Source organism: Cetorhinus maximus, chromosome 19 (assembly GCF_964194155.1).
Source record: "Cetorhinus maximus chromosome 19, sCetMax3.hap1.1, whole genome shotgun sequence".
Taxonomy (NCBI): Eukaryota; Metazoa; Chordata; class Chondrichthyes; order Lamniformes; family Cetorhinidae; genus Cetorhinus; species Cetorhinus maximus.
In genome coordinates, this window is record NC_135897.1 from 87,671,036 (window position 1) to 87,698,863 (window position 27,828).

Consider the following 27,828-nt stretch of genomic DNA (forward strand, 5'->3'; position numbering starts at 1 on the left):
CTTCGTGCATTAATGCTTTCCTCTGTCTCTTTTCATCTCTTCCTTTGTTTACTTTCATCTCTGCATGCTGCTTCTCTCTCCATAGCTACACTGCCTCTCCCTCTCGCCCCACTCTGGCTATTTCTGTCTCTGCTTTTTTGCCTGATTCTATTTCGCTTGTGTCTCGGCTTCTAATGCTGGACAGTAGCTAGATGGCATCCTTCGGGTGGCCAGGAGCTAGCCATGGAGCAGGGACCAGCCACGATGCCAGGTGGGCATTATGGTAGCAGGTCAGGGGACAGGAATACAGTCAGGGGTACAGGCATTATGGTGGTGGATTGGTGAGGGCAAGAATGCAGCCAGAACCATGTTAACTTTTCAGTCATGGTATAAGGGAGGGGTCCTATCAAGGCCACAATGTTGAGTTCAATGAAGATGGGGTCAGGCAGTGAAGACTAAAATTGGGTAGATAGGTGAGCCAGGCAAACATATCACTCTTAATATACTGACGATTAGTGGAGCTTCCTTGGCACTTTTCTTGCTAAGTCACATATTTGTGTACCTCTGCTCTTCTGAGTCTGGACGTCTGAGCTTCTGCCTATGTTCCATTCCACCAAAGCTGGCATAGCTTTCAGCCATCATGGCTCTGCACTCAGAATTCCCGCCCCAAATCACTCTACCTTTCTGCTCCTTCACTGGCCTTCTAAAAAACCTCTCTCCTGAACTGTACCTTCCGCCTGCTCCCAGTACCTCAAGCTCCATGTTAAAACACTTCCCTTTAGTAAAGCACCTTGAGACATTTCATCATGTTAAGAAGGTGGCACTATATGGCATGTTAGCTCCAGAGAACAGTGCAGGCCCCGTCACTGAATATATTCAAGGCTAAGTTAGATAAATTTTCGATTGACAAGGGAGTCAATCAAAGGGTTAGTCAAGAGTTATGGAGGTGCAGGCAGGAAAGTGGAGTTAAGGCCACATTCAGGTCAGCCATGATCTTTGTAAATGGTGGAGCAGGCTCGATGGGCCAAATGCCCTACTCCTGCTCCTTACAATCTTACGATTAACTCAGTTGGTATGTGGGTGAGGGCATGGCAGTATTTGTTGCCCAGTCCCAATTTGCCCATGGACATTAAGAGTCAATCGCATATTGTGGGCCTGGAGTTACACCTAGCCTTGACCAGGCACGAGTGGCAAGTTTGCTTCCCTGAGCAAGTTGACTTCACATAACAATCCAAAAGCATTCATGCGCTGGAGCAACTCACCGAGCCTCCTTCGCCAGCACATTCCAACCCCGCAACTTCTGCTACCCAAGATGACGAGGACACCAGTTGCAAGTTCCTCTCCAAGCTATACATCATCCTGACTTGGAACTATATCCCCTTTTCTTCACTGTCCCTGGGTCAAAAGACTGAAATTCCCCCCCTAACAACACTGTGGGTGTACCTACACAACATGGATATAGTGGTTCAAGAAGGCAGCTCGTCACCACCTTCTCCAAGACAATTAGGGATGGGCAATAAATGCTGGCCTTGCTAGTAACACTCTCACCTCATGAAACAATAAAGAAATGATTATTTTTTGGATTCTGATTCTATGATTACCAGGTTCATTGCCCTGGCAGGATGCAAATTCACAATGACTGGGCTGCTCATCCAGATCCATAATCACCAAGTTCCAAACGAAAGTTAGCAACTTGCTGGGTCGTCAAACCTGCCCCAGACACAATGATGGCTAGAACATCATGACTAAAATACTTGCTTACCCCTCCCACCCCATGGTGATGTAATCTCCTGGGTAAGCAAAAAGAGAGGACAACTATAGTGCCTATAAGGGGAAAAAATATGGAAAATTCTTCTGTGACTGCCTGTCCAGAAGAGTACACGCACCCTCTGGATCAGACTCATGGTAACGGTCAGCGACTGAGACATTAAACTAAGGTTTGTCTAACTCCTCAGGTTGCTTAATAAGCTGTAATGGGAGGACAGGATCATGGATAATGAGATCAAATGGATTTAGGGTCCTTCTACATATCAAACCATGACCACAGAGGTCTTTTCTGGCACTGTGCATCCCTATTCACAGATACAAAAAGATAATCTTATGTCACAGTACTCATATATTAATTGACCCATTTTGCAAAAATCGACAAAAGCACTTTAAATTGTTGAACAGCAATTATCTTTAACCTTGATCTGTAAGCAAAGCTCTTCAAGTGGAGTCCTCATGATTTCTGGAAGCTGATAGTCATCAAGAAGGCTCTCTCGCAATCCATTATACAGGTGGTAACAGGAACCTGGCTGCACCCTAGAAGCAGACACAATAATCAAGAGTTTTAGCTGGTACTAACAAGGTAAATACAGTCACCACAAGCTGCAGCTCCTCCATCTGCTGAAGATGAGTCCACAAATGTGCAGGTACAACAAGTAATTAGGAAAGCTAATAGAATGTTATCTTTTATTGTGAGGGGAACGGATCACAAAAGTAGGGAGGTTATGCTTCAGTTGTACAGGGCACTGATGAGACTACATCTGGAGTATTGTGTACAGTACTGGTCTCCTTCTTCAAGGAAAGATGTAAATGCGTTAGCAGTTCAGAGAAGGTTTACTAGACTGGTTCCCCAGCATCACAGATGCCAGTCTTCAGCCAATTCGATTCACTCCACATGATATCAAGAAATGGCTAAGGCACTGGATACTGCAAAGGCTATGGGGCCTGACAATATTCTGGCAATAGTACTGAAGTCTTGTGCTCCAGAACTTGCCACGCCCCTAGCCAAGCTGTTCCACTGCAGCTACAACACTGGCATTTGCCTGGCTATGTAGAAAATTGCCCAGGTATGTCCTGTACACAAGAAACAGGACAAATCCAACCCGGCCAATTACTGCCCCATCAATCTACTCTCGATCATCAGTAAAGTAATGGAAGGGGTCATCAACAGTGTTATCAAGCAGCACTTGCTTAGCAATAACCTGCTAACGCCTAGTTTTGGTTCCGCCAGGGCCACTCAGTTCCTGACCTCATTCTAGCGTTCTTTCAAACATGGACAAAAGAGCTGAACTCCAGAGGTGAGGTGAGTGACTGCCTTTGACATCGTGCCTGCATTTGACCAAGTGTGGCATCAAGTAGCACTATCAAAACTGGAGTCAATGGGAATCAGGAGGAAAACTCTCCAATGGTTGGAGTCATACCTAGCACAAAGGAAGATGGCTGTGGTTGTTGGAGGTCAGTCATCTCAGCTCCAGGGCATCACTGCAGGAGTTCCTCAGGGTAGTATCCTCGGCCCAACCATCTTCAGCTGCTTCATCAATGACTTTCCTTCCATCATAAGGTCAGAAGTGGGGATGTTCACTGATCATTGCACAATGTTCAACACCATTCATAACTCCTCTGATACTGAAACAGTTCATGTCAAAATGCAGCAAGACCTGGATGATATCCAGGCTTGGACTGATAAGTGGCAAGCAACATTCACGCCACACAAGTGCCAGGCAATGACCGTCTCCAACAAGAGAGAATCTGACCATCGCCCCTTGATGTTCAATGGCATCACCATCACTGAATCCCCCACTATCAACAATCTGGCGAGAATACCATTAACTGGAACTGAACTGGACTAGCCATATAATTACTGTGGCTACAAGAGCAGATCAGAGGCTAGGGACCCTGTGATGAGTTACTCACCTCTTGACTTCTCAAAGCCTGTCCACCATTTACAAGGCACAAGTCAGGAGTGTGATGGAATTCTCTCTACTTGCCTGGATGAGTGCAGCTCCCACAACACCCAAGAGCTTGACACCATCCAAGACAACGCAGACTGCTTGATTGGCACCACATCCATAAACATTCACTCCCTCCATTACCGATGCACAGTAGCAGCAGTGTGTACCATCTACAAGATGCACTGCAGGAATTCACCAAGGCTCCTTAGGCAGCACCTTCCAAACCCACAACCGCTACCATCTAGAAGGACAAGGGCAGCAGATAGATGGCAAAACCACCACCTGGAAGTTCCCCTCCAAATCACTCGCCATCCTGACTTGGAAATATATCGACATTCCTTTACTGTCATTGGGTCAAAATCCTGGAACTCCCTCCCTAACAGCACTGTGGGTGTACTTACACCACAGGGACTGCTGCAGTTCAAGAAGGCAGCTCATCTCCATCTTCTCAAGGGAAATTAGGGATGGGCAATAAATGCTGGCCCAGCCAGTGAAGCCCACATCTAGTGAATGAATAATGAACAATGCAACATTGGATAAATCAGGCTTGTATCCACTGGAGTTTAGAAGAGTAAGAGGCAACTTAATTGAAACCTTTAAAATCCTAAGGGGTCTTGGCAGGGTAGCTGTGGAGAGGATGTTTCCTCATGTTGGAGAATATAGAACCAGAGATCACTGTTAAAAATAACAGATTGCTCATTCAAGACAGAGATGAGGAGAATTTTTTTCTCTCAGAGGGCTGAGAGTCTTTGGAACTCTATTCCTCAAAAGGCAGTCGAAGCAGAGTCTTTGAATATTTTTAAGTCAGAGCTGCATAGATTCTTGATTAATAAGGGGGTGAAAGGTTATCGGGGATAGACAGGAATATGGAGTTGAGGTTACAATCAGACCAACCGTGAACCTTATTGAATGTCAGAGCAGGCTTGAAGAGCTCAGTGGCCTATTCCTGCTCCTAATTCGTGTGTTTGTAAATTAAAGCAGCATTGTGATGATTATTGCCCTGTCTAGACAATGAAATATAATCTATTCTACGTGCCAGCCTGCAAATACAGGCAATGGTCTGCACTCGATGCAATTAGCTAGTGTGTTGGGATTCAATAACCAGTGTGATAAAATATCGAGCCATAGATTTGCATCCTCAGTTGTCACATATTCAGCAGTCTTCATCGGCAGGCATTCTTGCTTTAACAGTTCGCAAGTACTTCAGCACATTATGATGCCAAACAGCTGAACTCCTGAGTCTGGGAGCCTCACTTTTATGGGTTCCAAGAATGGACAGGGGTTGTAGAAGATAAAGGAAAAGAATGCATTGCCTGAAAAGGGTGAAGAAAGGTGAAACATCTCATCTACCTGATCCTTCAAGTACCGCCTGTCCTGCATGTGGCAGAATCTGTAGAAGATGTATTGGACTTATCAGTCATCTCAGAATCCATCAAACTTGAGTTAAAGCAAGCCATCCTTGAGGGACTGGCCAAGGCTGTCAGTACAAAGTGAGTTTGGCGTCGCACAGACGTGAACCATTTGTACTGTACTTCGGGTATTAAGGCACGAACTGACTGAGCTTTGCTCCAATGTCAGTTCAGGCCCCAACTCCAGATTCAGGCTATTTTTACAACTGCTTTGCCAGTGTGAAACAAAACGCTTTGCACCAATATCATCGTTGTAACGCGAGTGCACTATCACTCGAATTAAGACATTCTGGCTCTGTAAGCAGCTCATTTTATCTTTGGGAATAAAACTTTTGTTCACTTGAGTGTTGACTTATTTTCTTGTACTAATCGGAATCGAGGGTGTTAGAAAACAGATTAATGGGGAAACAGCAAATTTAAGATAGTCCAATGACAGTGATTCATCATTTTAAAACAGGCTTCAAATTAGAACAGGAAGCAATGGTACTGTGCTGCAGAAATAACTAATACAGTGATGTGAAGCTCACAGATAACTTTCAATCAAAGCATAACTATATTAAATATTAATGCACTGTACCATAATATTGAACACAGCTACATGTCATTGAGCTTTATCTTGTAATCAATGACAAAAGCAAAATCCAACTTCCTTGCAGAGGCAAGAAAAGCTAAGGAAGTCTTTTAGCCTTTTAATTGCATCATCTGGGCTCATGCAATTAACTTGTATCATATAAGTGCTTTAGTATACTGCTATAACTATGCAAGCCGACAACCTTTTTTGATTGCTTTTCTAATAGTTGCAAACTTTCGTAAATTAAATTACATCTACTTCATGCATACACTTCAGCCAGTTATATCATAGATGTAACCCAATCACCAGCACCAATGGAGGCAAGGACTATTATATTTCCTTTTTAAAGCAAGTCAAAAGAAATAAAAGGCAGACAAATGGAATTAAAGTAATCAACTCCTTTAGAGTTAGCATCAATATAGGCTTAATAGGCTGAATAGCTCGCTTCTATGCTGCAAATAATTCCGTAAGACTTTGGGGTCACCAACTGCCCTGAAAACTGAACAGGCAGCATAACCTTGACCGACTACAACAATTTTGGCAAAATAAACAAAAAAATACTTGTGACATTCTTTTCCAGTCCAGCCAATAAGTGACCTTTAATTCTGCGAAGACCTCCAGACTGCACTGTAGACAGCTTGTTGCCATGACACTTCATCTAACACAAGTTGACAGAGAAGCTTACTTTACCTGCCAGCTCGACCTTTTCGTTGCTTGGCATTAGCTTTGCTGACCCACTCTGCTGCCATTGTGCTGATATTGTTTTGAGTGTCGAAGTGAGTCTCTTTTATCTTTCCTCCGTCTATCACATGAACCACATCATCTATGGTGATGCTGAAAGGAAAAAAAAAACCCAGTTTTAAAACTAACCTTTTTACCATGTTAAAATCATCAACTTCAAATCATCGCAATAACTTGGATTTTTTTTATTACAAGTATCACTTTGTGCATCAGTACTTAAGTAAAAGCAAAAAAATGCTGGGAATACACAGGTCTGCTGAAGACCTGCTTTTATCCAGCAGCTTTTCATGTCTTATAGTGGACTCTCAGTGCTTTATATGTGCTGATTTACTTTCAAGTGCAGTGCAGACAGAATCAGAAAGGAGACGGAATGACCCAAATAATCTGTTTTTGACGAAAGCTGGGGGAAAAAATGCCAGCCAAGGCACAGAGAGAAATTCCATCTCCTCTTCCAGGGGATCTCTGACACCCACCAAATTCACAGCAACACGAACATGGGGGACTGGCTTAATGTCTCATCTGAAGAATAACAACAATAATTTATATTTATATAGTCTCTTTAACATAATAAAATGTCCAAGGAGCTTTATTAAACAAATTTGGACATTAAGGCACATAATGCAATATTAGGGCAGATGGCCAAAAGCTTGATCAAAGAGATAGGTTTTAAGGGGAGTCTTAAAGAAGGAAAAAGGAGAGCACTGGGCAGTTTAGGGAGAGAATTCTAGAGCTTAGGGCCAAGGCACCTGAAGGCATACCCACCAATCGTGGAGCAATTAAAAGCGGGGATGCTAAAGAGGCCAGAATTAGATACGCACAGGTATCCTAGAAGGTTCTGGGGCCACTAGAGTTTCCAATTTAAACATTTGTTGGAGGCTCTCATCTCTTTCGGGTGGGTCCACTAACTGTCCTTTTAGAGGCCCATGCAAAAATTGAGCATTCTCTCGGTTCTACATTGGGGAATGTCAGCTTAGATAAGATGTTCAAGCCCTGCAGTAAAAATCAAGTCCATGACCTTCATTCTGCGCGGAGACTTCAGTTCTGATAAATTCCTTCAACCCAAAACATTAATCTATCTGCTCCCTTTCTCAGATATTAATTAATGGACCCACTATGTTTGTCTGACATTTTCTATTTTTACTTTAGATTCCAACTCTCTTTGCAGTTTTTATTTTCATTTATTGCAAATTGGCTGAAAAGATTGTAATAATTTTTAAAAACTATGATGTCAAGAGACATGAAGCCACCCCATCCACTTTGATTTCCTGTTTGTACTTTTACAGAGGGAATAGTGCAGAAAGTGAAAAAATGTTAGGTGTACAACTTAAAAGGGGCTGTACAAAAATTGTTTGCGTTTTACGTCGGTGTTCTTTCAAACCGCAGTATGGCTAAAAATCCTCAGTTACAATTGCATTTAAGGGGAAGCTAGATAGGTACAAGAGGGAAAAGGGAATAGAAGGATATACTGATGGGGTTAGACACCAGCATAGACTAGCTGTGCCATGTGCTGTACACCCGCTGATGCAACTCAATTTTCGACACCGTCCCTTTGCAACCAGGGGAACACGAGCAAGTTCTCACCAATTGTAATTATGCAAAAGTGATGACACTTTCTCAGATCTATATTCCTGCCTATAAATAATATGAAATCAAATGCATCAATCTCACAGCTTCATGCCATCCAGGGGAGGCACCACACAAGAATGCTCAGATTCGAAATTATACAAGAACTAACCCATTTTTGACATTTAATCACTCCTGCCCTCTGTTCTATCAGACATCCTGTTTCTCTGCTCATCCCACCACCACCTGCCCTACCCAACCCCAGCTGGGGAGTCTATATAAAGTCTCAGAAATTTCTTCACTCGAAGGGTTGTGGATCTTTTCTCTACCCCAGGGATCTGTGGGTGCTCAGTCATTAAATATATTCAAGACAGAGGGCAACAGCTGTTTGGATACTCGGGAATTAAGGCTTATGGGGGCGGTGCAGTTGACATAAAAAATAGCCATGATTTTACTGAAATGGCAGAGTGGGCTCAAAGAGCTGAATGGCCTACTCTTCCTCCTATTTTTTATGTTCTTTCTTCTTGTTCTATGTAGTTAAAAGCTGCTCACCTCTTAATATCTTCCAATTGACTTGAAATGTTAATTCTGTTTCTCACTTCACAGATGCTGCCTGATCTAATGATTGTTTACCACATTTCTTCTTTTTATTCTATTCAGTATATGGCAATGGGGGAGGCGCGCGGGTCCTGTAGTGCAGAGAGTAGCTTCCCTGCTTCTGAACCAGGCTCAGGTTCAAGTCCCACTCCAGCACTTGATAGCTAAGGAAGGTGGGTTCATAACACAGCCAAACAGGTTGAGTATCAATTTGTAAATCCTTCCAACATATGCCAATAGCAGGAGGGAAGAGGTTCTTAGTCAGCCATATGATGGAAAAAAAGCGGAGCCTCTACCATCACTATCCATAGTGCCAAGCTACAACAGCATGTAAAAGTATCCCTGACTCCTTGGGACGCCAATTGGTTCAGTCAGCTGGACCGCCAGTGTGGATCAGATTGGTATCAAGAGCACAGGAATCAATCTCCCTTCTGACTGGGGTGTATTCGGGACCTGCCTCCTTGACCTAACCGTATTGGAGGTCGTGACGGTGTGATGATTTACAAAACTCAAAATGATCCCAACATCTTCCATACTAGTATTCACAGGTTTAACATCCAGAAGCATGGCCATTGAAATATTCACAAGAAGAAAAAGCAGAGTTCCCTCTCTCTTAATACCATAGCTTCAGTGCCACATAATGCAGCATTAAATTGGCAAACAGCAATTTCACTCAGAAACCAGTATCAGGGGAGGTGAGGGGTAATGAAAAATGCCACACTGATACAGTAAGGCAGGCTCCTCTGATTATGAGGCATAGGGGTATGACTGAGGTAGAGCAGAGGGAATTCTGTTCTGCATGTAACTCTATATGAGGGTATGTGATGCCACTCAATGCCAAAAACGGTAAGTGTGGCATTCCCAAGTGTCACAGGAAGATAGGAAAGCAGGAGGCCTTCAGCTTCCTGAACTTCTTCTGCCATTCGATTAGATCGTGACTGATCTTAAACTTGAATTCATCTACTCCATGATCTTTAATACCTTTGACTAACAAAAATCTATCAAAATCCATTTTTAAATTTTTGACTGAGCTCCAGCATTGACAGTTTTTTTTTGGGGGGGGGGGAGGTGGGGGGGAGAGAAGAAAGAGTTCTGGATTTCCATTATCCTTTGTGTGAAGAAGTGCTTCCTAACATCACCCGCTGAGCTGCCTGAAATGAAATGTTAGCTCTGTTTCACTCTACACAGATGCCATCTGACAGCAAAGGTAACTGTCAACCTTGATAAGTGTAAAATACCCTACATAACTATGTGCTCTTAGTTTCAATGGTAGTTGAAAGGCAAATGTTGATCAGCTTTGTAGCAAATGGGTTAAGTACTAAGGGATGCAAAATCTTCATGCTTTAACTTTAAGAGTACATTTTGCAGATAGAGAGAAAGAGAGAGAGAGAGTTGGGCAGTTGAATATCTGATGCTTATTGTGTACAGATTTCATGATGCAGTTAGTTCACTTTTTGAAACGCCACTCAATAATAATGCAAAACATCAAGGGTAGAGATCAGCAGTAGCAGGATGACTGCTCTCCAAGGGTAGATTGTTTTGTTGCATCTGATTTTTAAATCCAGTGGAGAATTTTTATTTTTATGCTACGAGCTATGATCTGGAACCCGGTGTTTGAAAGGGTGGTTGAACAAATTCAGTAGTAACTATCAAAAGGAAATGATATATATCCTTGAAAAGAAAAAAAAATTAATAGCTATGGGGCAAGAGTAAGGGAATGGGACTAGCTGGAGTAATCAAAGAGCTGGCACAGGTACAATGGGTGGAATGGCCACCTCCTGGGCTGTATGCTGCCATGAAGAGAACACATTAAAGGCACAATCCACACACAAACTCATGTTGTACTAATCAGTTAGTCTCACTTATCACTCCAAAGTCTAGAATGTGTTGCATTTCTGACTTATGATAATTCTCAGGTGCAATTCTATAATACCACAAAACTAAAAGGGCATACAGGTCTTTTAATAGTATCCCTTTTACACAGGCATTATCATGCATCCAGCCACCAGATAGTACAGAAGTTCTTTTCATGTATTCAAATCCATTATGTAAGGACAGGAGGTTTTTCCTTTGCGTTAAAAGTATTACAAGATTTCAGAAAAAAACTGCCCACATACAGGAAAGAAATTACATGTCAGAGACTTTTAGAAGGGTTTAGTAGGCAGTAATAGAGATAATGGGCCTGGATTTGAAAGAAAAAAAGTTTTCTTTGGGCATGATGAATTTCAGCACAATAGTTCGTCTGAGGCAGGTTAATGATGCAGGATTGATGCTGAACACTAGCTTCAAAAACAATTCTCTCAAAGTTACATTCCAATGCTTTTGGGCACAGATAGTGGCACACAATTTTTTATTTTTAACATTCTTTCACAGGATATGGGCATAGGCCAGTATTTGCTGCCCATCTCTAATTGCCCCTGGAGAAGGTGTTGGTGAGCCGCTGCCTTAAACTGCTGCAGTCCACATGGTGTAGGTACACCCACAGTGCTGTTAATTCCATTTTGGCTTTGTAGCGGTTGGATACCACAGAATGGCTGGCTAATGCATTTAAAAGGCAACCGTATTGGTGTGGGACTGGAGTCACACGTAGGCCAGAACAGGTAAGGGCAGCAGATTCCCTTCCCTAAAGGACATTAGTGAATCAGACGGATTTCTATAACAATCAACGATGGTTTCATCGTCACCATTACTGAGACTAACTTTATATTCCAGATTGATTAACTGAATTTAAATTCTACCAGCTGCCGTGGTGAGATTTGAACCCATGTCCCCAGAGCATTAGCATGGGCCTCTGGCTTTCTAGTCCAATGACATGAGCACTTTGCCACCACATTCCCCAATTTCTAGGATGTGACCCTTTGCAAACATGGAGACAGGCTAAATGCGGAACTCGAGAATCGCTGGGTTCAACCAGGCTTTGGTGGAACAACACTTAGTTAAGAATGAGTTGCAAGAAGTGATATTTCATCTGCAAATGACAAAGTATAGCACAGGAAGAGGCAATTTGGCCACTGAACCCATTTCTTCTAATAGACTGCATAAATTTTCGCCATTAAAGTGAATCAGTTAAATGTTTTAAAAGGGGAAGCAAAGCTATCTAACCTGAACTGGCATATTAGGTTAAGGGATAAGTCAATAGAGATGCAGTGGCAGACAACTGAAGGGATATTTCAGAATACACAGATGAGATGCATTCCAATGAGAGAAAAAATTCCAAGGGAAGGCCCCACCATCTGTGGTTAACTAAAAAAGTTAAGGATAGTATGAAACTGAAAGAAAAAGCATATAATTGCACAAGATGGATGACAGGTCAGAAGATTGCACAGAATATAAAAAGCAGCATAGAATGACTGAAAGACTGACAAGGAGGGAAAAATCAGAGTACAAGAGAAAGCTACTGAGAAATATAAAGAGAGAAAGTAAGAGTTTCTACAGATATTGTAAAAAGAAAAGTTAACAAAGTGAGCAATGGACCCTATAGAAAGTGAGTCCAGGGAATTAATAATGGAAAATAAGAAGACGGTAGATAAATCGAACAGATATTTTGCATTGGTCTTCATTATAGAGGACACAAGTAACATCCCAGAAATAGCTTTAAATCAGGAAGTGGGAGGGAGGGAGGAACTCAAGAAAACCACAAATCACCAGGGAAGTGGCACTGAGCAAACTGTTGGAGCTGCGGGCTGACAAGTCCCTGGGTCCTAATGGACTTCATCCCAGGGGCTTAAAAGAAGTGGCTAGTGAGATAGTTGCTGCATTGGTTTTAACTTTCCAAAATTCCCTAGATTTGAGGAAGGTTCCATTAGATTGGAAAATAGCGAATGTAACTCCTTTATTTAAAAAGAGACGGAGACAGAAAGCAGGAAACTATGGACCAGTTCGCTTAACATCTGTCAATGGGAAAATATTGGAAGCTATTATTAAAGGCATTAATAGCAGGGCACTTAGATACATTCAAGGTGATCAGGCAGAATCAACATGGTTTAGAGAGAGGGAAATCATTTTTAACCAATTTTTTGGAGTTCTTTGAAGAAGTAACATGTGCTGTGGATAAAGGGGAACTGGTGGATGTACTGTACTTAGATTTCCAGAAGACATTTGATAAAGTGCCACATCAAAGGTTATTGCAGAAAATAAAAGCTCATGATATATGGGGCAATATATTGGCGTGGATAGAAGATTGGCTGACAGAAAGCAGAGTAGACATAAATGGGTCATTTTCTGGTTGGTTAGATGTAACGGGTGGTATGTCACAGGGATTAATGCTGGGGCCTCAACTTGCTACAGTTTATACAAATGACTTGGATGAAGGGACCGAAGGTATGGTTGCTAAATTTGCTGATGAAACAAAGATGGATAGGAAAGTAAGTTGTGAAGAGGACTTAAGGAGGCTCCAAAGGGATATAGATAGGTTAAGTGAATGGGCAAAGATCTGGCAAATGTTGTATTATGTGGGCAAATGTGAAATGTCCATTTTGACAGAGAGAACAAAAAAGAAGCATATTATCTAAATGGTGAGATTACAGAGCTCTGAGATGCAGAAGGATCTGGGTGTCCTAGTGCCTGAATCACAAAAGTTTAGTGTGCAGGTATAGCAAGTAATTCGGAAAACTAATAGAATGTTATCATTTATTGTGAGGATAGTTGATTACAAAAGTAGGGAGGTTATGTTTCAGTTGCAGAGGGCATTGGTGAGACTACGGGCTGAATCATCCCAGGTTTGCACTCAGTGCGGTAGCGGACGGGTAAAACGTCTGGTGGCTTTTCATGCCAAAATGACCCAAACCTGCCGCATTAATTATGCATTTCCGGAAAACACGCCATTCCCATGGCGGGCAGGCTCTCATTCGTCTGCCATGCCATCGTTTCGTCACTTCATCATGCCGGGAGCCGTATTCAAAGTGCAACTGCGCGCACGCTTCTCAGTGCTTCCAGCCCACGGCTACCGGAAAGAAGACATGGCCCTGAAAGGCAAAAAGACTGCAGTCCCCAAGTTCAATGACGCAGTGGAGGCTCGCTGTGATTTCCTCTACCCCCGCGCTGGCTGCAGGATGGGCAGCAACATCACCAATCCAGCTTGGGAAGCGGTGGTCAGTGCCAACGCCCTGCAAAAGAGGACAGCCACCCAGTGCCACAAGATGATGAATGATCTCCGCCAGGGTAAGTCACTCTTCTCATCACTCTCAACTCTCTCACTCACAAAACCCATCACACATCCACAGAGCCCTCACTCACTGCCAGTTCAAGGGACATCACCATTCACTCTCTCATACACACCTTCATTGTCCTCATCCCGTCCGTGGGGCCGCTCACCACACACACATGCCAGGCATACTTATCAACTGGCCTGGCAGGCATTCTGCTTACACTTTCTCCATCTCTACTCATGCAGGACAAGCTGGCCAGTGGAGAAACGCCTGAAATCAAGGTCCTCACAGACTTTGAAATCAGAGCCATCCAGCTGGCCAGTGAGGATCTGGACCATTCCTGTGCTGACGGTGAGGTTGGCACTGCTCTACCAAGTGGGGATCCAGCAGTGCAATATCCATCAGACAACCATGCTAAGTGATGTGTTCTGTTTCATAGGCCACTGCTTTCGCAGGCACATCTGCCACACAACCAACAGAGGCCATGACCCAGGGCCTTCAATCAAGCCCTGAAGAAACCTCTGAAGAGTAATCTGGAGGCACCTTACTTGAAGTCCCGTCACAGCGCTCACCCACACTCTCCACCAGTGCAGAGACACACACATCCGTGGGATCTAGCTTTAGAGTGATCCTGAGGCCACAACTGGTAAGCACATCACATTGTCTGATTCACAGGAGGTGGCGGCAGGGACTTCCTAGGTGTCCGGCACCTGGAGGACTGCTGGAGGCCAGAAATTTGCTGAGTCCGACTCAGATGATGAGCATCTGGACTTGGTCATGTCACAGTTGCTGGGGTTGCAAAGGCAAGCTCAGGAACAACGGGAAGGGATGTCCGCTGCACTCCTTGGATCAGAAGGCACGATGGAAGGGTTCATCCGCCTTCAGGCTGAGGTGAAAGCACCAGCATGCCAAAGCACCAAGGTCAACACTGGTAGGATGGCGGCTGCCACGGAGACCTTGGTCCAGGATGTCGCTCCTGCACTGCTGCACGGGCTCAACTCCATCGCTGATGCCACAATTGGCCTCCAACAATGTGTACGTGAGAGGGGTGCGGGGCAGCCTGATCTCACTCCAACTACCCCTTCTCCTCAAGGAGTTAGCCAGGGGCCCTTGGGCACCCATAGGGAGGAGGATCATCAGGTTTGTCCCCCCCCCCGCCCCCTCCCGGAGCCATCCACCAAGGTGACTCAGTGTCCAGCCCATCTGAATCCCCTCTTCTTGTGACGTCAGCAGCTCCAGCTCCACAGGCCGAGGAGGGTGCCACTGCCACACAGCAGGACACCCAAAGCTGGCCAGGGTCCTCCAGGGGGTTCCCAGCAAGGTCATCACAGGCAGGGTGTAGCAGTCAGCAGGCCACCTCCACCTCCGCTGTGGATGTCCGGGGAGCACATAGACGTAGTGGCAGGGTCAGGAAGGTTAAGATGATGTAGTTGCACAGGCGTTAATCACTTGTACATAATGTTCACTATTGTCAATAAACTCCCAAGAATGTCTCCCTGCCTATAGCTCCTTGTTCTGATAAGCAGTGTTCGTGTCGCTTAGACACAAAACCTTTCTGCAACAGATAAAGGCAGGTGCCTCAATCCAGGAGCTGTTCCCTGTACTTTGTGCAGCCTTCAGGCCCAAGTGATGGTCCAGCCTCTCACTCCCTGGGGGTGAGACATTACTGACGCCTGCACCTCAACGGTGCTCATCATTGCTACCAAAATGTTGTGGGCAGGTGTCAGAGCTCCATCAATCTCTCTGTGTGCTCCCAGCACCTGTGACCAGTGACGCTGTGCTCCTGAAGGGCTCAGGTGCTGAAGGCAAAGGATCAGATGCTTTTAAAGTTTCATGGCTGTGCTCTATGATATGATCCTGATCACAGAGCGGAAGCGAGCTACCCTCCACCTGACAGGAGTCAGACGTTCTCAGATGCTATGTGAAGACCAATGCTGTGTCCTCACTGCAAGAAGTGGCTAGTGAGATAGTTGATGCATTGGTTTTAATTTTCCAAAACTCCGTTGAAGCAGGAAAGGTGCCATTAGATTGGAAGATAGCAAATTTAACTCCATTATTCAAAAAGGGAGGGACGCAGAAAGCGGGAAACTGCAGGCCAGTTAGCTTAACATCTGTCGTGGGGGAAATTTTAGAAGCTATTATTAAAGAAATTATTGCAGGGCACTTGGATAAGCTCAAGGACATCTGGCAGAGTCAACACGGTTTTGTGAAAGGGAAATCGTGTTTAACCAACTTATTGAAGTTCTTTGAGGAAGTAACATATGCTGCGGATAAAGGGGAACCGGTGGATGTACTGTACTTAGATTTCCAGGAGGCATTTGATAAAGTGCCACATCAAAGGTTATTGCCGAAAACAAAATCTCATGGTATAGGGGGGCAATATACTGGCATGGATAGAAGATTGGCTGGCTAACAGGAAGTAGGCATAAATGGGTCTTTTTCAGGTTGGCAAGATGTAATGAGTGGTGTGCCACGGGGATCAGTGCTGGGACCTCAACTGTTTACAATTTATATAAATGACTTGGATGAAGGGATTAAAGGGATGGTTACCAAATTTGCTGATGGCACAAAGATAGATAGGAAAGTAAGTTGTGAAGAGGACATAAGGAGGCTACGAACAAATATAGATAGGTTAAGTGAGTGGGCAAAGATCTGGCAGATGGAGTATAATGTGGGTAAATGTGAAATTGTCCATTTGTCAGGAAGAATAAAAGAGCATATTATCAAAATGGGATTGCAGAGCTCTGAAGTGCAGGGGGGTCTGGGTGTCCTCGTGCATGAATCACAAAGGCTAGTATGCAGGTACAGCAAGTAATTAGGAAATCTGATAGAATGTTATCATTTATTGTGAGGGGAATTGAATACAAAAGCAGGGGGCTTATGCTTCAGTTGTACAGGGCACTAGTGAGACCACATTTGGAGCACTGTACATAGTATTGGACACCTTATTTAATGAAGTATATAAATGCATTGGAAGCAGTTCAGAGAAGGTGTACCAGACTAATAACTGGATTGGTTGGACTGTCTTAGGAGGTTGGACAGACTAGGTTTGTATCCGCTGGAGCTTAGAAGAGTAAGAGGCGACTTGAATGAATCATAAGATCCTGAGGGGTCTTGACAGGGTGGATTTGGAGAGGATGTTTCCTCTTGTGGGAGAATCTAGAACTAGGGGTCACTGTTTAAAAATAAGGGATCGCCCATTTAAAACAGAGATTAGGTGAAATTTGTTTGCTCACAGGGTCGTGAGTCTTTGGAATTCTCTTCCTACAAAGGTGGTGGAAGCAGAATCTTTGAACATTTTCAAGGCAAAAGTAGATAGGCTCTTGGTAAGCAATGGGGTGATAGGTTATCGGCAGTAGGTGCAATGCAGGTTTCAGGTTACTGTCAGATCAGCCATGACCTTATTAAGCGGCGGAGCAGGCTCGAGGGACTGAATGGCTTACTGCTGCTTCTTGTTTATGTCGTCATCATCCTTCTGCAATCAAGTGACTAGAAGGACCTCCACGATGGGAGCATTATCACAGAGGGTATGTGCACTGCCACCAGCTAGACTGGAGTCAAACGTCCATAGGTACAATGTGAGGATCTTATGGGGTCTCCTCACTGCATGTCGTCATCTTCCTCCACAAATCTAGCAGCTATGAAGGCCTCCCGACCAATCCTGCCCCGTCTAGCCAGTGCGAGGGCCTCAGTGCCCTCAGTGAAATTCATTTCAGGTACCAGCATATCTGCTGGGAAATATAGGTCCTAACTCATCCATTGCTACCGTGGCACTTGCTTCATCGTTGCCTTCGAGGACCTCCTCACCCTCATCACTGTTGACATCCTCCTCATCGGAGGAGACCTCCAGGCTCCAGCATCTCCTCCTCAGCCAGCTCTTCTCCCCGTTGCAGTGCCATGTTGTAAAGTGCGACACCCTCTGTGGACTATATTGCAGGGCTCCACCAGACCGGTCCAAGCACCAGAACCTCAGTTTCAGCATCCCGATGGTTTGCTCCACCAAGTTGCGAGTTGTGGCATGAGCATCATTATACCTTTGTTCTGCTGCAGCCTGAGGCCGCTGCACGGGTGTCATCAGCTACGCCCTCTACAGGTAGCCCTTGCCCCCTAGGAGCCGTCCCTGCAGCCTCTGTGGACCATGGAAGATGCCAGAGATCTGTGACCAATTGAGAATGTAGGAGTCGTGCACACTCCCTGGAAACCATGCACAGGCCTGCAGAATGCATTAGTGGTGGTCGTACACCAGCTGCACATTCAGCGAATGGAATCCCTTGCGGTTGATATAGTTGTCCTCGTGTTGCGACGGAGATCAGGCTTTGGGGAGTCAGGAGGCGAGTTACTCGTCGCAACATTCCTAGCCTCTGACCTGCTCGTGTAGCCACAGTATTTATATGGCTAGACCAGTTCAGTTTCTGGCCAATGGTAACCCTCAGGATGTTGATAGTGGGGGATTCAATGATGGTAATGCCATTGAACATCAAAGGGCGATGGTTAGATTCTCTCTTGTTGGAGATGATCATTGCCTGGCACTTGTGTGGCATGAATGTTACTTGCCACTTGTCAGCCCAAGCCTGGATATTGTCCAGGTCTTGCTGCATTTGGATTTGGACTGCTTCTGTATCTGAGGAGTTGTGAATGGTGCTGAACATTGTGCAATCATCAGCGAACATCCCCACTTCTGACCTTATGATGGAAGGAAGGTCACTGATGAAGCAGCTGAAGATGGTTGGGATGAGGACACTACCCTGAGGAACTCCTGCACTGATGTCCTTGAGCTGAGATGACTGAACACCAACAACCACAACATTCTTCCTTCTTTGCTAGATATGACTCCAACCAGTGGAGAGTTTTCCCCGATTCCAACTGACTCCAGTTTTGATAGGACTCCTTGATGCCACACTTGGTCAAATGCGGCCTTGATGTAAAGGGCAGTTGCTCTCACGTCACCTCGGGAGTTCAGCTCTTTTGTCCATGTTTGAACCAAGGCTGGAATGAGGTCAGGAACTGAGTGGTCCTGGCGGAACCCAAACTGGGCATCAGTGAGCAGGTTATTGCTAAGCAAGTGCCGCTTGATAGCACTGCTGCTGACCCCTTCCATTGCTTTACTGATGATGGAGAGTAGAGTAAAACATAAACAGAAACAGAAATACCTGGAAAAACTCAGCAGGTCTGGCAGCATCGGCGGAGGAGAGCACAGCTGACGTTTCGAGTCCTCATGACCCTTCAACAGAACTAAGTAAAAATAGGAAAGGGGTGAAATGTAAGCTGGTTTAAGTTGGGGGGGGGTACAATCAGCCAGTAATAGGTGGAGATAACCAAAAGATGTCACAGACAAAAGAACAATGAGGTGTTGAAGGTGGTGATATTATCTAAAGGAATGTGCTAATTAAGAGTAGAAGGCAGGACAGACAAGGTACAGATAGCTCTAGAGTTCAAGATCTAAAATTGTTGAACTCAATATTCAGTCCGGAAGGCTGTAAAGTGCCTAGTCGGAAGATGAGGTGCTGTTCCTCCAGTTTACGTTGAGCTTCACTGGAACAATGCAGCAAGCCAAGGACAGACATGTGGGCAAGAGAGCAGGGTGGAGTGTTGAAATGGCAAGCGACAGGGAGGTTTGGGTAATGCTTGCGGACAGACCGAAGGTATTCTGCAAAGCAGTCACCCAGTCTGCATTTGGTCTCTCCAATGTAGAGGAAATCGCATTGGGAGCAACGAATGCAGTAGACTAAGTTGAGGGAAGTGCAAGTGAAAAGCTGCTTCACTTGAAAGGAGTGTTTGGGCCCTTGGACGGTGAGGAGAGAGGAAGTGAAGGGGCAGGTGTTGCATCTTCTGCGGTTGCATGGGAAGGTACCATGGGAGGGGGTTGAGGTGTAGGGGGTGATGGAGGAGTGGACCAGGGTGTCCCGGAGGGAATGATCCCTGCGGAATGCCGCTGGGGGTGGGGGGGGGGGTGAAGGGAAGATGTATTTGGTGGTGGCATCATGCATCATTTCTGAATATTGAGGTCAACAATTTTAGATCTTGAACTCTCTCCTCCATCCCCACCCCCTTTCCGTTTCTTCCCCCTCCTTTTTGTTTTTTCCAATAATTTATATAGATTTTTCTTTTCCCACCTATTTCCATTATTTTTAAATGTATTTCCACCCATTGTTTATCTCTACCTTTTAGTATTCCCCCACCCCCACTAGAGCTATCTGTACCTCGTCTGTCCTGCCTTCTACTCTTAATTAGCACATTCCTTTAGATAATATCACCACCTTCAACACCTCATTGTTCTTTTGTCTATGACATCTTTTGGTTATCTCCACCTATCACTGGCTGCTTGTCCCAACAACTACGCACCCCCCACCCAACCCCCTAAACCAGCTTATATTTCACCCCTTTCCTATTTTTACTTAGTTCTGTTGAAGGGTCATGAGGACTCGAAACGTCAACTGTGCTCTCCTCCGCCAATGCTGCCAGACCTGCTGAGTTTTTCCAGGTATTTCTGTTTCTGTTTTTGTTTTGGATTTCCAGCATCTGCAGTTTTTTGCTTTTATCTTTATGGAGAGTAGAGTGATGGGGCGGTAATTGGCTGGGTTGAATTTGTCCTGCTTTTTGTGTACAGGTCATACCTGGGCAATTTTCCACATAGTCAGCTCGATGTCAGTTTTTTTACTGACTGGAACAGCTTGGCTAGGGGTGTGGCAAGTTCTGGAGCATAAGTCTTCAGTACTTTTGCCCGAATATTGTCAGGGCCCCATAATCCTTGCAGTATCCAGTGCCTTCAGCTGTTTCTTGATATCATGTGGAGTGAATCCAATTGGCTGAAGACTGGCATCTGTGATGCTGGGGACGTCTGGAGGAGGCTGAGATGGATCATTCACTCGGCACTTTTGGCTGAAGATTGTAGCAAATGCTTCAGCCTTATCTTTTGCACTGATGTGCTGAGCTCCCCATCATTGAGGACGGGAATATTTGTGGAGCCTTCTCCTCCAGTGAGTTGTTTAATCGTCCACCACCGTTCACGACTGGATGTGGCAGGACTGCAGAGCTTAAATATAATCCGTTAGCTCTGTCTATCACTTGCTGCTTATGCTGTTTGGCATGCAAGTAGTCCCGTGTTATAGCTTCACTAGGCTGACAACTCATTTTTAGGCATGTCTGGTGCTGCTCCTTGCATGCTCTCCTATACTCTTCATTGAACCCGAGTTGATTCCCGGGCTTGATGGTAATGGTAGAGTGGCAGATATGCCGGACCATGAGGTTACAGATGATGTTCAAGTAGAATTCTGCTGCTGCTGATGGCCCAAAGTGCCTCATGGGTGCTCAGTCTTGAGTTGCTAGATCTGTTTGAAATCTATCCCATTTAGCACGGTGGTAGTGACACACAACACGATGGAGGGTGTCCTCAATGTGAAGGCGGACTTCGTCTCCACAACAACTGTGTGGTGGTCACTCCTACCAATGTCAGGGACAGATGTATCTGCGGCAGGCAGGTTGGTGAGGATGAGGTCAAATATGTTTATCCCTCTTGCTGGTTCCCTCACCAACTGCCATAAATCCAGTCTAGCAGCTTTGTCCTTTAGGACCCGACCAGATCGGTCAATAGTGGTACTACCGAGCCACTGCTTGGTGATAGGTATCAGACTTCTTTTCTGCAAGTGATGTTCAACATGGAGGAGCACCGATTTATCAGCTGAGGGAGGGCGGTACGTGGTAATCAGCAGGAGGTTTCCTTGCCCATGTTTGGCCTGATGCCATGAGAATTCATACAGTCTGGAGCTGATGTTGAGGACTCCCAGGGCAGCTCTCTCCTGACTGTATACCACTGTACCGCCACCTCTGCTGGGTCTGTCCTATTGGTGGGACAGGACATACCCATGGATGGTGATGGTGGTGTCTGGGGCATTATCTGTTAAGTATGATTCCGTGAGGATGACTATGTCAAGCTGTTGCTTGACTAGTCTGTGAGACAGCTCTCCCAATTTTGGCACTAATCCCCAAATGTTAGTAAGGAGGACTTTGCAGTGTTGACAGGGTGATGGTGGTGTCTGGGACATTATCTGTAAGGTATGATGCATGTGTAGTCATGCGAAGACATGTGCAGTCTTCAGCGACACTGGTTCTTGGTCATCTGCAGGAGTGAAAGGCAGTGTCTACAGACCCTGGGTCTAACTAGGTGCCGGCCAGCAACGGCTCGCTGTGGCTCTTCAGCAGCGTGTGCGGGAGCCCCAGCCACCCCTTCTTCCAGAGGGTGCTGCTCCACCTTAGTGGCTCTCTTCTCTATCGCCTTCACTCTCTGTCTGCCAATAGGCATACAGCTAGTTCACCAGTCTCCATGATCCTGATGTGCTCCTCCTGCAGGATGAAAGACAGAGATGCGTGGGTTAGCATGGGTATACTCAGAACCTCTCTTGGTTAAGTCTGAAGGCCCCTTAACGCTTCCCGGAGAGTGCTGGCCACCACTTGGATGGCCAGTGATTAGTGCACTGCATGGCTGCCCGAAACCCCACTTTCCTCCGCCCCACTCCACCTGACCGATTGGCAGCAGTTTTGCCCATTGGGCTGAATGCTGTGCTTTCAGCTCAGGCACAGGCATCCTCCTAACCCACTGCAAAGCTGCACTGTTAGCTTGAAGCATGGGAGACTGGTCCAAACTGGGATGATGACATCGCAAGGGGCTGAGAGTGACTCCAGCAGTGACTGCTCCATGGCCAACTTTAGCAAGAAGATTGTACAACATGTGCAGTCTTCCAACTGTTCTACAGTCCACTAGAATGTTATTACTTTGCAGGCGGTGCCCAAGTAGTGAAATGCTCTGGAGCACTTTGTAGCACTCTGATGCCTCTGCGTTGCTTGAGTGGGCAGATAAGATTGAAGCCCAACTCCAATCAGATCAATGTGACTGTGTCTGAACTGTCTCAGCTGCAGAGGAATGGTCACTTTATACCACCACCCCCCCTCCAGCCCCGCGTGTGCTTGTGCACTACCTTCAACCACAGGGTAGCCTTTGATCCTGCCCCTACTCAAAGTTGCTTCAACCGCAGGGCAGCCTTCCCCACCCCCCCACGTCACCTCAACCACAGGACAGCCTTTGCCCCCCATCACCCTCCCCCCCCACCCCGAAAACACGCCTCAACCTAGAAGTCCAACAGGTGTCCCCCATGAGCGCTTCACAATGTTACTGTGCACTTACCTCTGCGTTCCCCTCAAAGTGCAGCCAGCCAAGTGCACGCCTTTTATATGCTGTTGTGAAACACGTCGGCATGATTAGCAGATGAGTCTGGCGGGTTAATCTTATAGCGAAATGCTGGTGTATTACAATGAGGTTCCCAACATCCAATGGCAGGAAACGCGGCCCACCATCTGAGGGCTGAGCGGACGATCACAAAATGGTCTCACAACGTCATGAAACCAACTTTTGGCCTTCTCGCCATATTGTCCACTCTTGCCACCGAACACACCTTATGCCAGCGGGCACGGAAAATTTCGCCGAGCAACTGGAGTACTGTGTATAGTATTGGTCTCCTTATTTAAGGAAGGATACAAATACATTGGAAACAGTTCAGAGAAGGTTTACTAGGCTAATGCCTGGAATGGGAGAGTTGTCTTATGAGGAAAGGTTGGACAGTCCAGGCTTGTATCCACTGGAGCTTGGAAGAGTAAGAAACAATTTGACTGAAACATACAAAATCATGAGGGGTCCCGACAACGTGGATGCGGAGAGAATGTTTCCTCTTATGGGAGAATCCAGCACTAGGGGTTACTGTTTAAAAAAGGGCTCACCCATTTAAGACAGAAATAAGGAGAAATTTTCTCCCTGAGGGGCGTGAGTCTTTGGAACTCTTTTCCTTAAAAGGTGTTGGAAGCAGAGCCTTTGAATATTTTCAAGGCAGAGCTGGATAGATTCTTGATAAGCAAGGGGGTGAAAGGTTATCAGAGGTAGGGGGGAATGTGGAGTTGAGGTTACAACCAGATAAGCCATGATTTTATTGAAGGGCAGAGTAGGCTCGAGGGGCCTGCTCTTGTTCCTAATTCATATGTTCGTATGTAAAAAAACATGATGTGGGAAAAAGACAGGGAGATAAGATTACAACAGTTAAATAAAAGCAAAATATTGTGGATGCTGGAGATCCGAAATAAAACAAAATGCTGGAAATACTCAGTAGCTCTGGCAGCTTCAGAACCAAAGAAGAGTCGTACTGGACTCACAATGTTAACTGTTTCTCCCTCCACAGATGCTTTCAGACCTGCTGAGTTTTTCCAGCGCTTTCCTTTTTTATTACAGCAGTTAACATTGATTGAAGATCTAGCACTGGCACAGATGTAATGGCTTCATTCTGTGTTATATGTGAATCTGAAGCGTGACCAAGCTACCCCATAAAAACCCAAACCAAGCAACAAGGAAACTGATATGTCATGAGCTGCAAATATCCTCGAGGCATCTTGTGGTTGTGAAAAGCCCTATCTAAATACAAGTCTTTCTTTTTACCAGATGTATCCTGTATAGGGCTCAACCTTTTTAACATTCAGTATCGTCGAAGGATTGAGTCGGACACATTATTGCTTGAAGATTGAGGAATTAGGGCAGGTTTACCGAGAAACAGACTAGAGAAAACTCCAGGGAATACCATGTGCTCAAAACGTCATGAAAGTTCAGAGGCAAAACTGAAAACTTTGGGGAGCACTTAAGAGGGAATTTTTGGGAACTTGTCAGGGGACAGAACATTTCATCACTTCAGCCTGAACAAATGGAATTTCAAAACAATCATTTGCAGAACAAGTCTCCCATCGCGAGTGCAACAATGCAAGTTCCATTACCTTGTCTCCGCAATGTTGGTAGCAATTACAATTTTGCGAACTCCTGGAGGTGGCTTCTTGAAAACCTGAGAATATAACCATGCTAAATTATACCAAGTTTCCTGCATTTCCAACAGTCAAACCATTACCTGCTGACAGCATACAATTTAATCGTAAAGTGAAGTAATCAGAAATAGGATTCACTGTTTCGGATGATTCAATCATTTCTTCTACTAATGCTTGAAGCTAAAGAGACATAATTATTAGTCAGAAAATGATAGTCGTTGGCTTTTTCTGCATAAGTTTGAGAAATGCAACAAAGCTGGATTTTGCTGGCTAAATATCTTTGTTTGCTGACCAACAAATATGCCTTATATTCGCATTAAGAGGGCATACAATTTTCATTCTTATTCAGAGCAGTATTTTTTTGCAAGTTTATACAGAAGAGGCTTCTAACACAAAGAGCTTAGGGCACATGCTTTGTTACCTACAGATCAGCGTGAGCTCTGTGCCAATTACAAGACAAAAGGGGCCAGGTACATTTCTCACGGAGATTTTGAGAACAGACAAGCTGAAGCTTAAAATATATAATTGTGATTCTTGTCTCATTGTTTATGTGGGCTGAGCAAGTTTTCTTGGAGATTTTTATCCATGTCACCATTCTGTGGGCAAGTGCCCTTTCATTTCTCGTTGGCACATGAAAGACAAGGCATCGCTCGCAATCATCTTCCCTGCAGGAAACTGCAATGACAGTTCATCATCCAATATTAAAGGAAGCCCCTGAGCCAATCTTCGTCATCACTTATAGATTTCTATGCTTTCAATTTGAAAAAGTAAGATCAATAAGTATGCACAAGCAGCCTTGTTCCAATATTGTTCAGTAACAATTTGTATAATGGAGGCAATGCTGGCATCTAACGGAATATGGAAATTATTTGCTTTTATTCAGTCAGCCACTAACAGCTAAAGACCTGCATTTATGGGCATGATACAGGGCCACTTAAAGCAGTGTCCCTCCAACAAGCAATAACTCTGCTCTAAGAGACCACTTTGCGCAGTGTGAAATGTTACCTTACATATCAGGTTCCACTGTGCAGGACATAGGTCTCTGGCACAGCAATAAATTACACCATTGCACCACCTGTTTAATGAGCAGAATGTGGAGGAAACACGTATAAATGCAAAGGGAATCCCACATGGCCATAGGGCAAACAAGCTTTAAGATGCACTAAAGAATATACATGGCAAAAACAAAAGCCACAGACACTGACTAGAAACTTTCAGCACAGGAAGGGAACACTCAGCCTGTCATACCAGCGTCGGATCTTTCAAGGAGCTATCAAATTAATTCCACTCCCTTATTTTCCCCATAGCAGAGGGGAAAAGGCTAACATAGAAGTGGTCAAACTCACGAACTGTTTTGACAGAGTAAATAGAGAAAAGCTGTTTCCAATAGAAGAAGGGACAGTAGCCAGAAGGCAAACTTAATGTAAAACAGAAAATTCCGGAAATAGTCAGCAGGTCAGGCAGCAACTGTGGGGAGAGAAACAGAGTTAATGATTCAGGTCTGATGAAAGGTCACCGACCTGAAATGTTAACTCTGTTTCTCTCACCACAGATGCTGCCTGATCTGCTGAGTATTTCCAGCATTTTCTATTTTTATTTCAGATTTTCAGCATCTGCGGTATTCTGCTTTTCAACAAGATTTAAGGTGGCTGGCAAACTTTTTTTTTACAAAGGTATGAAATAGGAAAAGTAGGCCATTCAGCCCCTCGAGCTTGCTCCGCCATTCATTAAAGATCGTGGCTGATCTGTTTGTGTATCGAATTCCACATTCTCGTCTGCCCCGGTAACCTTTGATTCCCTTGCCTAACAAGAATCTATCTACCTTTACCTTAAAAATATTCAGTGACTTCGCCTCCAGAGGCAGAGAGTTCCAAGGTCACACAACCCTCAGAAAAAAAATTCTCCTCATCTCTGTCCTAAAAGGTCGACCCCTAATTTTAAAATAGTGCTCCCTAGGTCTGGACTCAACATTAAGAGGAAACGTCCTTTCCACAGTCCACCTTGTCAATACCGTTCAGGATCTTATGTACTTCAGTCAAGTCACCCCTCACTCTTCTAAACTCCAGTGAAGCAAGCCCAGCCTGCCTAACCTTTCCTCATAAGGCAACCCGCTCATTCCAGGTATCAATCTAGTGAACCTCCTCTGAACCGCCTCCAATGCATTTACATTTTTCACAGTGAGTTGTGATGATCTGGAATGCGCTGCCTAAAAGGAGTGGTGGAAGCACATCCAATAGATTGTAAAAGAGAAGTGGATACACGTTTGAAGGGGTCAAGATTGCAGGTCTATGGGGAAAGACCCGGAGGAGAGTGCCACCACCGGTACGGTGGACTAGATGGCAGGCTGAGGATCTATGTTTGCTCCAGATGGCCTTGAACTGAGAACAGCAACAAAATAGTGGTTTTGAACCGCAAATTAGTCACAGATGGACAAAAAAAAAAATTCATCACCAAGATAAACGGGCTTTTTAAACCTTTGAAATAATTGCTTAAGTGGTGAGAAAATGTAGATATTATGTAGGTCAGTAACATTTACTGTAGTCTACCATACCTCTGTCTGATTCACCGAAGGCATGAGAGAGTGAAGAGGAATAATCACAAAACGATCTGGGGAGGGAGCAATAAAATATTAGTGAATTAAAAAGCAATTCTTCCCAACATTATATAGATATTTAGACATCTGATTCAACAAATTCATTAAAAAAAGACTATAATGCTGTGGCACTAAGACCCCCAAATGTGCGCGCCAACATTTATACAATGCACCAATACAAAATGGGAGTTTCTACGAGCAGCGCGATCACCAACATGGACTTTCCACAAGTGTATCATAATTTAGCATTACATGAATTATAGGTGCAGGGGAGCAGCAGACAGCAAGTCAACCCCTCAAGCCTGTTCTGCCATTTAATGAGATCATTGTTGAGCTGTATTCTAACTACATTCACACTCTTTGGCTCATATATACCTTAGTGCCATGCTGTGAAATGTGTTTTAAAATGATAAGCCTGTTCTGCATCCCCAAGGAAATGTATTGCACTGACTGAGTTTGCTAAACTTAATTGCAGATCTTGAAATGCCAGTGGCAGGTCAGTGTTTAAATGAATACATAATAAACTGAAAATGTATTGCCCCTATCGAAATAATGGAAGAGAAAGACGCGCTCTTATTATGATTATGGAACTGACAGAATTCATGGAAACAGAATGAATTCTGTGTGATTACATTCCATCCAACCTGTTTAAGGTAGGCCT

At 44.7% G+C, this 27,828-nt stretch overlaps 1 protein-coding gene across 1 annotated transcript in view; it reads right to left on the reverse strand.

Moving 5' to 3' along the window:
• The window catches only part of dhx36 (DEAH (Asp-Glu-Ala-His) box polypeptide 36), a 99,750-nt gene that overhangs the window by 25,549 nt on the left and 46,373 nt on the right, over window positions 1-27,828 (reverse strand). Inside the window, exons 13-16 of the mRNA XM_078564333.1 lie at window positions 27,126-27,181; window positions 24,530-24,594; window positions 6,369-6,512; window positions 2,166-2,283 (exon numbers count right to left, since the gene is read on the reverse strand). Of these exons, the coding sequence (XP_078420459.1) occupies window positions 2,166-2,283; window positions 6,369-6,512; window positions 24,530-24,594; window positions 27,126-27,181 (383 nt within the window). The remainder of the gene's footprint in view (window positions 1-2,165; window positions 2,284-6,368; window positions 6,513-24,529; window positions 24,595-27,125; window positions 27,182-27,828) is intronic.